At 54.3% G+C, this 12,928-nt stretch overlaps 1 protein-coding gene across 3 annotated transcripts; it reads left to right on the top strand.

The window, feature by feature from the left end:
- Positions 1–406: 406 nt before the first annotated feature.
- DDX39A (DExD-box helicase 39A) lies at positions 407–12,833 on the top strand. 3 transcript variants are annotated; one of them, XM_002828787.6, is made up of 12 exons: positions 407–576; positions 1,924–2,406; positions 8,446–8,657; positions 8,992–9,119; positions 10,054–10,146; positions 10,480–10,663; positions 11,319–11,437; positions 11,780–11,911; positions 12,008–12,117; positions 12,206–12,350; positions 12,469–12,616; positions 12,700–12,833. In XM_002828787.6, exons 3-12 carry the CDS (start codon positions 8,450–8,452, stop codon positions 12,714–12,716), a joined length of 1,284 nt encoding a protein of 427 aa, XP_002828833.1. In that variant the 5' UTR covers positions 407–576; positions 1,924–2,406; positions 8,446–8,449; the 3' UTR covers positions 12,717–12,833. The 3 variants fall into 3 exon arrangements, with proteins under 3 accessions (XP_002828833.1, XP_063575388.1, XP_063575389.1); XM_063719319.1 differs by lacking the exons at positions 407–576; positions 1,924–2,406 and adding exons at positions 2,623–2,748; positions 3,674–3,769; XM_063719318.1 differs by lacking the exons at positions 407–576; positions 1,924–2,406 and adding an exon at positions 2,535–2,748.
- The last annotated feature ends 95 nt before the right edge of the window (positions 12,834–12,928 follow it).

Below are 12,928 nucleotides of genomic sequence, written 5' to 3'. Positions count from 1 at the left end.
CTGCCTCAGCCTCCCGAATAGCTGGGATTACAGGCATATGCCACCACGGCTGGCTAATTTTGTATTTTTAGTAGAGACGAGGTTTCTCCATGTTGGTCAGGCTGGTCTCAAACTCCCAACCTCAGGTGATCTGCCCGCCTCAGCCTCCCAAAGTGCTGGCATTACAGGTGTGAGCCACCGCACCCGGCCGTGACTTTGACTTTAATTACAATGTGTTGTTCATTTATTTTAGAGACTGGGTCTCACTCTTTCACCCAGGCTGGAGTGCAGTGGTGCAATCATAGCTCACTGAAGCCTCAAACTCCTGGGCTCGAACAATCCTCCTGCCTCAGCCTCCCGAGTAGCTGGGAGTACAGGTATCAGCCACCATGCTTGGCTAATTTTTATTTTATTTTATTTTTTGTAGAGATGAGGTCTCACTATGTTGCCTAGGCTGGTTTTGAACTCCTGGCCTTAGGTGATCACTCTTGTTGCCCAGTCTGGAGTGCAATGGTGCAAATTCGGCTGCCTGCAACCTCCACCTCCCGGGTTCAAGCGATTCTCCTGCCTCAGCCTCCCGAGTAGCTGGGATTACAGGTATGTGCCACCACGCCCGGCTAATTTTGCATTTTTAGTACAGACGGGGTTTCTCCATGTTGTCAGGCTGGTCTCAAACTCCTGACCTCAAGTGAACCACCCTCCTTGGTCTCCCAAAGTGATGGGATTATAGGCAGGAGCCATGGTGCCCAGTTGATCCTTTCTTTACTTGGCACTTTCTTTTTCTTTTTTTTTTTTTTTTTTTGAGACGGAGTCTTGCTCTGTGGCCGAGGCCGGAGTGCAGTGGCGTGATCTCGGCTCACTGCAAGCTCTGCCTCCAGGGTTCACGCCATTCTCCTGCCTCAGCCTCCCGAGTAGCTGGGATTACAGGCGCCTGCCAACACGCCCGGCTAATTTTTCTATTTTTAGTAGAGACGGAGCTTCACCATGTTGGCCAGGCTGGTCTCAAACTCCTGACCTCAGGTAATCCAACCACCTCGGCCTCCCAAAGTGCTGGGATTACAGATGTCAGCCACCACGCTCGGCCTGCAAAACCCCACCTTTACAAACTTTTTTAAAATTAGCTGGGCATGATAGGTAACACAGTGACACCATAAAAAAAGAAAGAAGAAAGTGGAGGGAAAGAGGGAGGAAAGATGATAGGAAAATAAATCTGCCAGGATCTAATAAAGCTTAGTGACCATGCCACCATGCCACTCCTAGGTATTCAAAAGAAATAAAAATTTATCTTCCCCAAAATACTCTTACAGTACAAGCTCTATTAACAGTGGCCAAAGACCAGAAACAATCAATTGGCCAAGAATAGGTGGGTGAAACTATATTGGCTACATTATAGTATAGCCACACAATGAAATACCACTCAGCAATAAAAAATAACGAGCTGTTGATATCCCCACAACATGGACAACTCTCAAAAACACTTTGTTGCGGCCAGGCAGGGTGGCTCATGTAATCCCAGCACTTTGGGAGGATTTCTGCCCATCTCAATGGGCAGATCACGAGGCCAGGAGTTCGAGACCAGCCTGGCAAACACGGCGAAACCCCGTCTCTACTAAAAATATGAAAATTAGCCAGGTGTGTGGTGGCAGGCACCGGCAGTCCCAGCTACTCAGGAGGCTGAGGCAGGAGAATCGCTTGAACCCAAGAGGCGGAGGTTGTGGTGAGCAGAGATCGCGCCACCGCACTCCAGCCTGGGTGACAGAGCCAGAATCCGTCTCAAAAAAAAAAAATCTTTGTTGAGCAAAAGTCAGACACAAAAGACAACCTATTGCATGCTTCTACTAATGTGAAATTCAAGGAGACAAAACTATCGTGGAGCGATAGAAATCCAAATACTGCAAAATGTTCTGTCCATTTGAGTCATTCCAAGCTCCCTATTCTTTTCAGAGCCTACACTGTGGAGGACCCCCAGGCCGCAGATTGATAGCAACTGGGACAGTTCCGGTTTCAGCGCCCACCGCAGAAGCCACTCTTCGAAAGGGTGGGGCACACGCCAAAGGCCAAAGGTCTTCAGTTATCAGTACCAAACATGGCGGCTCCCACCGAGCACCACACCCAGATCACGAGACCACGCGCTGTCGGAGCCAGTCTGTCGGCTCACTGGGGCGCGCCTACTTTTAGATTGACCAATACACGCGAGGCGTAAGGCACGCCCTCTTTCTTCCCGTCTCCGCCAATAATCTCCCGGTCCCTTTCACAGGACCCAATCACCGCTTCGGCCTCTCTTGAATGAAAAGGCAACGGCCCAGTGAGCAGAGCAGCAGCCCGACGCAAGAGGCAGGAAGCGCGGCAGCTCGTGTCTGAGCGCCCGGCGGAAAACCGAAGTCAGAAGGCTGTCTTAGCAGCACGCGGAGACGAACGGGGTGCCAGGTGAGCGGCGGATCCCGGGCGCGGGGCCGCGGTGTGGGGACGTCTGAACTGAGAGCGAGAGGACGAGGGGAGACGTTGGGATCTAAGGGGAGGAGGAGAAAGGGTCGCGAGACGTGGGGGGGCGGGGCGGTTGGTGTGTCAGAGCGCTGTGTGTTGGCCGTTGGGCACCGGGGCGCATGCGCTAGGGGTGGGCCAGCCGTTGGCGCGCGATGCTCGGGGCTCGGGGCCCGCTTCTGGGAGGGGCTGTCATGGCCTACGGCGCTCCGAGCCCCACTTGGAGTCTGTCAGTTCGTCCGAATAGGCCCCGCGGCGGCCTGGGGCCATTTGGAGAGGGACGAGGGGGTGACGCCGGGGTCTGGGGCCTGGGTGGGAGAAGTTGGAGCTTCCAGTTGTCAGGGGTTTCTTTGGGTCCCAGGGACTTGACCTCTTTCCCAGTCTACCTTCTTTTTGGTCTACTTTTTACGGGATTCGGGATTCTGAGATTTAGAGCAAATAAGACTTTATTTTGGAAGGCCAGGCGCGGTGGCTCTTGTAATCTCAGTACTTTGGGAGAGACCAAGGAGGGCGGATCACTTGAGGTCAGGAGTTCGAGACCAGCCTGGCCAACATGGTGAAACCTCGTCTCTACTCAAAATACAAAAAAAATCAGCCTAGCGTGGTGGCGAGCGCCTGTGGTCCCAGCTACTCAGGAGGCTGAGGCACGAGAATCGCTTGAACCCAGGAGGTGGAGGTTACAGTGAGCCGACATCGCGACACTGCACTCCAGCCTGGGTGACAGAGCGAGATTCTGCCTCAAAAAAAAAAAAAATAAAATAAAAATAAAAAAATAAAAAAGACTTTCTTATGGAAATAGGAGTCCCCAGGTGGGAATAAACTCCGGGGTGGAAAGCCTGCCTGGGGACACTTGAGGGTAACTGGGTACACGTGGCGTGTCTGGGTTGTGAGTTCCCCGCTGTCACCTTTCAAGTTCATGCGCTCCTGGCGCCTCAGCGGTCATGGCCACCCACTTTGGGCGGGGAAAACCCCGCCGGATCCTTTCCTGATCTAATCAGTTTTGAGCTTTAGATCCTGTCCAGCCCGGTTTCTCGAAAATTTTATCTTAGCAGATTCGGTTTACCCCAATTTCTTTCTTTTTTTTTTTTTTTTTTTTTGAGACAGAGCCTTGCTCTGTCGCCCAGGCTGGAGTGCAGTGACACTATCTGGGCTCACTGCAGCCTCCGTCTTCCGGGTTCAAGCAAGCACATCTGGCTAATTTTTGTATTTGTAGTAGAGACGGGGTTTCACCATGTTGCCCCAGGCTTGTCTCTAATTCCTGACCTCAAGTGATCCGCCCGCTTCGCCTCCCAAAGTGCTGGAATTACAGGTATGAGCCACCACGCTGGGCCCCAATTTCTTTTTTTAAATTTATTTTTCTTGAGAAAGGGTCTCCCTCTGTCACCCAGGCTGGAATACCATGGCGCCATCACTGGCAGCCTCGACCTCCTGGCTCAAGCGATCCTCCCGGCACAGCCTCCCAAGTAGTTGGGACTACAGGCCCATGCCACCACACCGGGCTATTTTTTTTTTTTTTTTTTTTTTTAATTTCTACTTATTTATTTTTTAGCCTCTGCTACATAGAAGGTGCCCCTTGGGCTATGTGGTTGTTTTTTTTTTTTTATACTTTAAAGTTTTAGGGTACATGTGCACAACGTGCAGGTTTGTTACATACGAATACATGTGCCATGTTGGTGTGCTGCACCCATTAATTTGTCATTTGCATTAGGTATATCTCCTAATGCTATCCCTCCCCCCTCCCCCCACCCACCCGGCTACTTTTTAGAAAATTGTTTTTGTATAGACGCGGTCTCGACTTATTGTTCAGGTTGGTCTCGAACTCCTGGGCTCAAGCCATCCTCCCACACTGGTTTCTCAAAGTGCTGGGATTAACAGAAGTGAGGCACTATGCCCGGCCTGCCCCAAATTTATTTCCCCACCAACAAAACAACTTTGCTTTATTTCCTTAAAATACACCATCTCTTGGCCACCTAGATTTGGAGTCCAGAATAGACTGTGGCTCTTCTCTACCCACGGATTGGTCAGTGGATGTTCCTGTCTTGTGGCATGTCCCACCCTTTCTTTCCTTACCTCATGCCCCTACCCTGGTTACTTCTCTTTCATTTGGTGACTGGTTTTCCCTGCTACTGGTCTTAACCTCCCCCTTCATCAGAGGAGTAAATTGCAGTACTCTTGGGCGGATCCTGATTGAGTGGCTCAGCTCCAATCTAATTAGCAATTCCCTATTGCTTAACAAGTACACAGGCCCAGGCCGGGCATGGTGGGTGGCTCATTCCTGTAATCCCAGCATTTTGGGAGGCAGAGGCAGGAGGTTTGCTTGAGTCCAGGAGTTCACAACCAGCCTGGGAAACATGGTGAAACCCTGTCTCTACTAAAACAAAAATTAGCCAGGCGTGGTGGAATGCACCTGTAGTCCCACCTACACAGGAAGCTGAGGTGGGAGACTCAGTGGGCCTGGGAGGTTGAGGCTCCAGTGAGCTATGATTGCACCACTGCACTCCAGCCTGAGTGACAGAGCAAGACCCTGTCTCAAAAAAAAAACAAACAAAAAAACACATGCCCTGTGTGGCTGACCAGCTCTTCTAGCTTTGTCTTCTGCCCTGACGCCAGCCAGCTAGTCCTACTCTCCATACCCCAAAAGGCTCTGGTGCTTTTTGGACTGACCTTTCTTGGCTCCTGTTTTCCCTGCTGCCTGGGAAGTGACCCCTTCAGATTGCCTGTTTGAAGGGTCAGATAAAGAGACATGTTCAACTCTGTCTGAACGCCTTTATTCTAGTTCCATTTATTCAGCCATTGCTATGGAGTGCTTATTAGCTGTTCTCACAGGGCAGGGCTGACTGGAAGTGGTGCTGTTTTAGTTGGGGCTGTAAAGAAATGCCTTTCTGGAGCAAAGGAGGCCCAAAAGAAGTGGGGGATTTGTGACCCTTCCAGGCAGCAGGAACAGCAAGTGCAAAGGTGCTGAGGTGTGTTTGAGACACGGCAGCAAGGCTGGCGAGTGAGGGGCAATGGGGGAGATGAGGTATGAGTATAGAGGAGTCGGGTTAGGAGGGGCCTGCTAGGCTGGCTTTGTGAGGACTCGAGTTTTTTTCTAAGCGCAGTAGGAACCCATTAAAAGTTTTGAGCAGAATAGTGATGTACTCTTAGGGTTTTTTTTTTTTTTTTTTTTTTTTGAGACAGAGAACTTGCTCTGTCACCCAGGCCAGAGGGCCGTGGTGTGATCTTGATTCTCTGCAACCTCTGCCTTCTAGGTTCAAGTGATTCTTCTGCCTCCGAGTAGCTGGGATTACAGGTGTGAGCCACCACACCCGGCATATTTTTGGTATTTTTAGTAGAGACGGGGTTTCACCGTGTTGGTCAGGCTGGTCCTGGACTCCTGACCTCAGGTGGTCTGCCCGCCCTGGCCTCCCAAAGTGCTGCGATTACAGGCGTGGGCCACCGCGCCTGGCCGTGACTTAGTTTGATAGGGTCTTTCTGGCTGCTCTGGGGAGAGGCTGGGGGATGGCAACAGGGAAACCAGGGAGGAGGCAATTGGCTTAATTCAGGCAAGAGATGATGGCACCTACGTGTCCAGCTGACAGTGGTTAAGCAAAATGTAGTATGTTGGTGAGACGGAACATTAGGTGACCATGGAAAGAAATGAGGCCGGGTGTGGTGGCTCACACCTGTAATCCCAGCACTTTGGAAGGCCGAGGTGCATGGATCACCTGAGCCCAGAAGTTGGAGATCAGCTTGGGCAACATGGTGAAACCCCATCTCTGTTATAAATACAAAAATTAGTGGTGGTGGGTGCATGTAGCTACTGCTACTAGGGAGGCTGAGGTGGGAAGATCGCTTGATTGAGCCCGGGAGGCAGAGGTTGAAGTGAGCTTTGATTGGGCCACTGCACTCCATCCTGGGCAACAGAGCAAGATCTTGTCTCAAAGAGGGGAAGAAAAAAGGAAGGAAGTACTGATGATGTGCTAGAGCACATTGTGCTGAGTGAAAGAAGCCAGACACAAAATGTCACAAATTGTGAGATTTCATTTATGTGAAATGTCCACAACAACAGGCAAATCCATAGAAACAGAAGGCAGATTAGTGGTTGCCCGGGGCTGGGGTGGGGTGTTTAGGGTATGGATAGGTAAAGGGTACAGGAGCTTTTATTTCAAGGTGAAGTATTCTAAAATTGCACATGTGGTAGTGGTTGCACATGTCTGTGACTACACTAAAAACCACTGAATTATCTGCCTTAAGTGGTGAGTTGTATAGCATGTAAATATCTCTGAAGCTTTTTTTTTTTTTTTTAAGGCTGGAGTGAAGTGGCGTGATTTCGGCTCATCACAACCTTCACCTCCTGGGTTTAAGCAATTTTTCTGCCTCAGCTTCCCGAGTAGCTGGGATTATAGGCGCCTGCCACCATGCCTGGCTAAATTTTTGTATTTTTAGTTGAGATGGGGTTTCACCATGTTGGTCAGCCTGGTCTCGAACTCTTGACTTCAGGTGACCCACCCGCCTTGGTCTCTCAAAAGTGCTGGGATTACAGGCGTGAGCCACCGCGCCCGGCCTGTAAAGCTGTTCTAGTTAATAATAAGGCCAGGCGCGGTGGCTCACACCTATAATCCCAGCACTTTAGGAGGCTGAGGTGGGTAGATCATGAGGTCAGGAGTTTGAGACCAGCCTGACCAACATGGTGAAACCCTGTCTCTACTAAAACTACAAAAATTAGCTGGGCGTGGTGGCAAGCACCTGTATTCCCAGCTACTCAGAAGGCAGCTGAATCTCCAGGCAGGAGAATCTTGAACCCTGGAGGTGGAGGTTGCAGTGAGCCGAGGTTGCGCCACTGCACTGCAGCCTGGGTGACAGAGCAAGACTCCATCTCAATGATAGTAATAATAATAATAATAAAACAGGTGATAGCAGCTTGGGGCCAGCATGGTAGCATAGGTGAGAACTGGCCAGAGGGCCTTGGTGGGATTCACTGCCTCATGGACAGGGAGGTTGAGAGAGAGAAAACAGCCATTGAGAGAATGGAATTAATGTTTCTCAGCCGGGAATGAGTGACAGCGAGGCCAGAAGTGGCCTAGGGTCCTCAGCATCCAGCCTCAGGAAGAATTGTAGCAGCCGTCACCCTCTGCTCCACCCCCCAGTGGAGTCTGGGGTAGGGGAGGAGGATGAAAGACAATTGTCCTCATGTTTGGGTCCCTTGCACCCAGCAGGCACTTGGTATGCATTAGATTAATAAAGCAAAGAGGTAGGCAGACTTTGTATTAATTCCATTTTCCATCTTCTCAGCTTTATTTTTATTGGCCCAGGCCCAATAGGAGGCCTTTCATGAGAGCACTTAATTATTCCCCTGTGCAGACCACAGAGAGTGGGAGAAGCTGGGGCTGGGCAGATACTGCTTGCTCTCTCGCAAACTCAGTTCCCGCCAGCATCCTGGCAGCCCTACCCCTGGGGTCTTTGGGCTCCTGCCCCATGCAAACCCAGTGGGTTCCTTGGGGAGTGATAGGGAGGGGGCTTCTCTGGGCTGAGTAGTCTGAGGAGGTTCACTGGAGTTGAGGCTTGCATGTGGAGAAGGAGGCATTTGTGCAGAGACCTGGGGGCAGAGCATTCCTGGCGGTGACAGCCAGGTTCAAAGGCTTGGGGCAGGGGCTCCAGGGGTCTGAGCAGCTGAACAAGGCTGGGGGTGGTGTGGGATGAGGTGAGCAGGGGTCAAACCAAGGGGATTGCCTGGCCTGTGGTGAGAGTTGGGATTTTAACTCTGTGAGCCATGGGAAGCCCTTGGAGGTGGAGGGTGTTCTGTCTGTGGGTGTGGCTAGCGGGGCATGGGGGAGAGATGGGGTAGCTTGGGGGTGGGGAGGTGGAGACAGGGCGAAGCTGCGAGGTGCAGCCCAGGTAGAGCTGACGGGCTCGCTCATGGAAGGAGGCGGCAGAGAATGCCGTTTGAATGAAGCTTCATCATCCTTCTGTGGCCACTCGCGGGACCCTGCCTCTCTCTCTTCTCAGCATCATGGCAGAACAGGATGTGGAAAACGATCTTTTGGATTACGATGAAGAGGAAGAGCCCCAGGCTCCTCAAGAGAGCACACCGGCTCCCCCTAAGAAAGACATCAAGGGATCCTACGTTTCCATCCACAGCTCTGGCTTCCGGGACTTTCTGCTGAAGCCGGAGCTCTTGCGGGCCATCGTGGACTGTGGCTTTGAGCATCCGTCTGAGGGTACGCCTTCTGGGTGTTATCCTCTTGCCCAGGTCCTCACCAAGACAAGACCAGCCCTGCCCGCCCAGAGCGGTGCTGCCTCCAGTGTGTCGTGGGTGAGGGAGGGGCCCGCCCGCCCCGTGGATCAGTTGTGCCCAGCAGGGCCTGTGGCTGCCCTCGGCAGCGGGGCGTTCTGCTTTGACCAGGCGGATACCCCAGCCCTGCAGGTGTCTATGGCCTTGTCCGGACTCGGCCTCTTCTGATTGCCCTCGCTGTGGGCCCCCGGTCAGCTGGTGAGGATCCTGCACGGGGGTGCATCCAGGTTCTCGTCCCTCACGCTCTGCTTCTCCTGCAGTCCAGCATGAGTGCATTCCCCAGGCCATCCTGGGCATGGACGTCCTGTGCCAGGCCAAGTCCGGGATGGGCAAGACAGCGGTCTTCGTGCTGGCCACCCTACAGCAGATTGAGCCTGTCAACGGACAGGTGGGTGGGCTCCTCCCTTCCTGGCCCCAGCCTGCCTGTGGCGGCGGAAGTAGAGTAGGCTGGATGGGGTGGCTCACACCTGTTAGCCCAGTGCTTTGGGAAGCTGAGGCTGGAGGATCGCTTGAGCCCAGGAAGTTGAGGCTGCAGTGTGCTATGATCACAGCACTGCACTCCAGCCTGGGTGACAGAGGTAGACTCTATCTCAAAAAATAGAGTAATTAGTTATAACAAAAATTAGAAATTGCCAATAAGCCAAAATAACTGGAAAGTGCCCATAGTTTGCCCCTTGCCGCAGAGGCATCGTTGCTGTTTTGCCATGCCACTTACCTAGAGAGTGTCCATCTGAAGGTTGGGTTGCCCCGAATATAGCTGTCACCACTGTCCTTGCTGTTAGGCCCTGGCTGTCTTCTCCCGTTGTCTTGTGTGCCACTATCTTGGGGAGACACTTCAGTGAATTCTGGTGTCTTGCTCCTGAGTCAGGCCGGGTGCACATCTTTGGGCTTCATATTGGCGCCCGTGCCCTCGTTATCTCAGAGCCCATCCTGAAGGATGAAGGTGTTGTGGAGGTCCAGTGTCTGATGGCACGGGTGGGAGACCGGGGTCGCCCGAGTGCCGAGATTCAGGAAATCCTTAGAGAGCCAGGTCCCATGTCACCCGGGTAGGCCAGGTCTAACCATTACATTATGCGGGCCATTTTCTGTTCCATTTTCTGTTTCTCATTGCAGGTCCTGGTGTTGGGAGACAGGTTTCAATAGCTGTGGGAGGGTGTAGGGAGTGAGGGGTGGGGAAGGGCCGTGAGAAGTGGGAGGCATTTGGACCGGGCCTTCAAATGGCCTGTGATGTTGGGTGCAGTGTCGGGGGCACTGGGTTGGGTGGACTCTGGTGGGGAAGGGGTTTAGGACACTGCCTAAGGCCCTCTTATGCCACTTCCCAGGTGACAGTCCTGGTCATGTGCCACACGAGGGAGCTGGCCTTCCAGATCAGCAAGGAATATGAGCGCTTCTCCAAGTACATGCCCAGCGTCAAGGTGAGCCCCTCGGGCCGGACTGGACCAGGCGCCACTTGGTTTCTACAGCTTTGTTAGCCTCAGCTCTGGCCCAGCCAGCATTTACCAAGCTTGGCAGGGGCAGCTGCCTTTGAGGTTTGCAGTGGTTTTTGCTCCTTAAAAGCCTGATGAATTATGCATGGCTCCCAGGGGCCTGCGCAGGTCCCAGCCTGGGGCTGCCTTTGAGTGGAGCCCCGGGAGGCTCTCAGGCCTGCCTTGGTCCCCTGAGGCCTCCTGTTCGCAGGTGCTGGGCCGTGCAGGTCGGGGCCTTGGGCCGTGTATCAGCATGGAGCAGCTTCCTCCTCATCCCCATAGGTGTCTGTGTTCTTTGGTGGTCTCTCCATCAAGAAGGATGAAGAAGTGTTGAAGAAGAACTGTCCCCATGTCGTGGTGGGGACCCCAGGCCGCATCCTGGCGCTTGTGCGGAATAGGAGCTTCAGCCTAAAGAATGTGAAGCACTTTGTGCTGGACGAGTGTGACAAGATGCTGGAGCAGCTGGGTGAGTCCTCTGCCCTTGCAGCCCCAGCTGGAGAGTCAGCGACTAGGCGGGCCCCATAGCAGGCGGAAGGCTCTTGAGTGGGTCACACGGGCGGCTGGCAGGCGGGGCTCCTGTGGTGATCTTAGGGAAAGCTCTACTGCTGGCAGAGGGACGTGCTATTTCTGAGCCCGAGCCGAATGGGACCACGGGGCCCAAGCATGCCCCCGTCCCTCCTGGACGTAAAGGCATGCACACGTACCTCTGGGAGTATGAGGCTTCTGCAACCTGTTGGGTTGGTTCCAGGCCCCGCCTGCCCTCAGTGAGCCCCGACAGGGCCGGTGGGAGATGGGCTTGTGTCCTGGGAGGCAGCTGCAGCTCTCACCCCAGCGGCTGTCTCTGCCTCAGGCTCCCCTCCCTGAAGCGTGGCTCGAGGCGCACGGGCACGGCTGCTCCGCGCCAGCGCGTAAGTGGATTGCAGCTCCTCCCGCGCCTGCGCTCGCTGGCCACCCCCCAGCCCCTCAGGCACCAGGACTGGCCAGTCCCGCGGCTCACTCTGCCCTCGTCACGGTGCCACTGGTTCCCTGGCACAGGTTGGGAGGGGTCTGGGTCTGGTCTGGGGTGGGGGTCCTGCATGGCAGACGCTCATGCCCACCCATGTCTTGCCCTCCCCACCCAGACATGCGGCGGGATGTGCAGGAGATCTTCCGCCTGACACCACATGAGAAGCAGTGCATGATGTTCAGCGCCACCCTGAGCAAGGACATCCGGCCTGTGTGCAGGAAGTTCATGCAGGATGTGAGTAGGGCGAGAGTGGCAGCTTCGGCCTTCCCCAGGGGCCTGGAGCCTGGGGCCCCAGGACACCCGCACGGCCCACATGGCACGGAGGATGCTGGGATGCTGGGAGCCGGCGGAGCCTCCTTTCCTCCCCTCGGTCTTGTCAAACTGGGAGTCAAGCTTGGTCCACACCTGAGCCGGGCCAGAGCTTACATCCAGCTTTTGAGCGATGTTTACTGAGGTCTGGTGCAGCAGGTCCTCTGGGAAGTGTCGCACAAAGGAGTCGCCCACTGGAAGGTTCTGGGCAGGCGAGATGCCCAGAGGTGATCCCTGCCTGCCCATCCCACCTCCCTTCCCACACAGCCCATGGAGGTGTTTGTGGACGACGAGACCAAGCTCACGCTGCACGGCCTGCAGCAGTACTACGTCAAACTCAAAGACAGTGAGAAGAACCGCAAGCTCTTTGATCTCCTGGATGTGCTGGAGTTTAACCAGGTGACACTTCCATCAGCCTGTCCTGGGGCTCTGGACCTTCGGGAGGTTACTGGGTCGCAGGGACTGTGTGGCCCTGACTGCCACTCCTTCCCTCAGGTGATAATCTTCGTCAAGTCAGTGCAGCGCTGCATGGCCCTGGCCCAGCTCCTCGTGGAGCAGAACTTCCCGGCCATCGCCATCCACCGGGGCATGGCCCAGGAGGAGCGGTGAGTGCAAGCCGCCCGCCAAGGCTGCAGGGAGCACCACCAGGAGCCCAGTGTCTGACGGCCTCCACTTGTTTCTCCTGCACCCCAGCCTGTCACGCTATCAGCAGTTCAAGGATTTCCAGCGGCGGATCCTGGTGGCCACCAATCTGTTTGGCCGGGGGATGGACATCGAGCGAGTCAACATTGTCTTTAACTACGACATGCCTGAGGACTCGGACACCTACCTGCACCGGGTGAGCAGCCTCACGGGCATGTTGCTTTCCCCTGGTGGTGGGGTGGGGCCCCAGCCCTACTTTTCCTCAAGTCCTGAGGTAGTATCTGTGGCCTGACCCTGATCCTGTCTGCCTGCAGGTGGCCCGGGCGGGTCGCTTTGGCACCAAAGGCCTAGCCATCACTTTTGTGTCTGACGAGAATGATGCCAAAATCCTCAATGACGTCCAGGACCGGTTTGAAGTTAATGTGGCAGAACTTCCAGAGGAAATCGACATCTCCACATACAGTAAGTGCCTTGGGCAGGGCAGGGGTCTGGGGCAGAGGGTTCCTCCCTCGGCCCTTCGGTTCACTGCATCCCATGTCTTACAGTTGAGCAGAGCCGGTAACCACCACATGCCAGAGCCGCCCACCCGGAGCCTCCCGCATGCAGCTTCACCTCCCCTTTCCAGGAGCCACTGTTGAGAAGCTAGAGATTGTATGAGAATAAACTTGTTATTATGGAAGCCTGACTCCCACCCCACGTATTTCTTGGTCATCTTGGCCTTTCACGGACACCCTGGGCCCGGCCTCTGAATCACCACCAGCAGGCAAGGCCATC

The sequence above is a fragment of the Pongo abelii genome, chromosome 20 (genome assembly GCF_028885655.2).
Source record: "Pongo abelii isolate AG06213 chromosome 20, NHGRI_mPonAbe1-v2.0_pri, whole genome shotgun sequence".
In the NCBI taxonomy this organism is placed as follows: domain Eukaryota; kingdom Metazoa; phylum Chordata; class Mammalia; order Primates; family Hominidae; genus Pongo; species Pongo abelii.
This window is presented reverse-complemented; position numbering and strand designations above follow the sequence as displayed.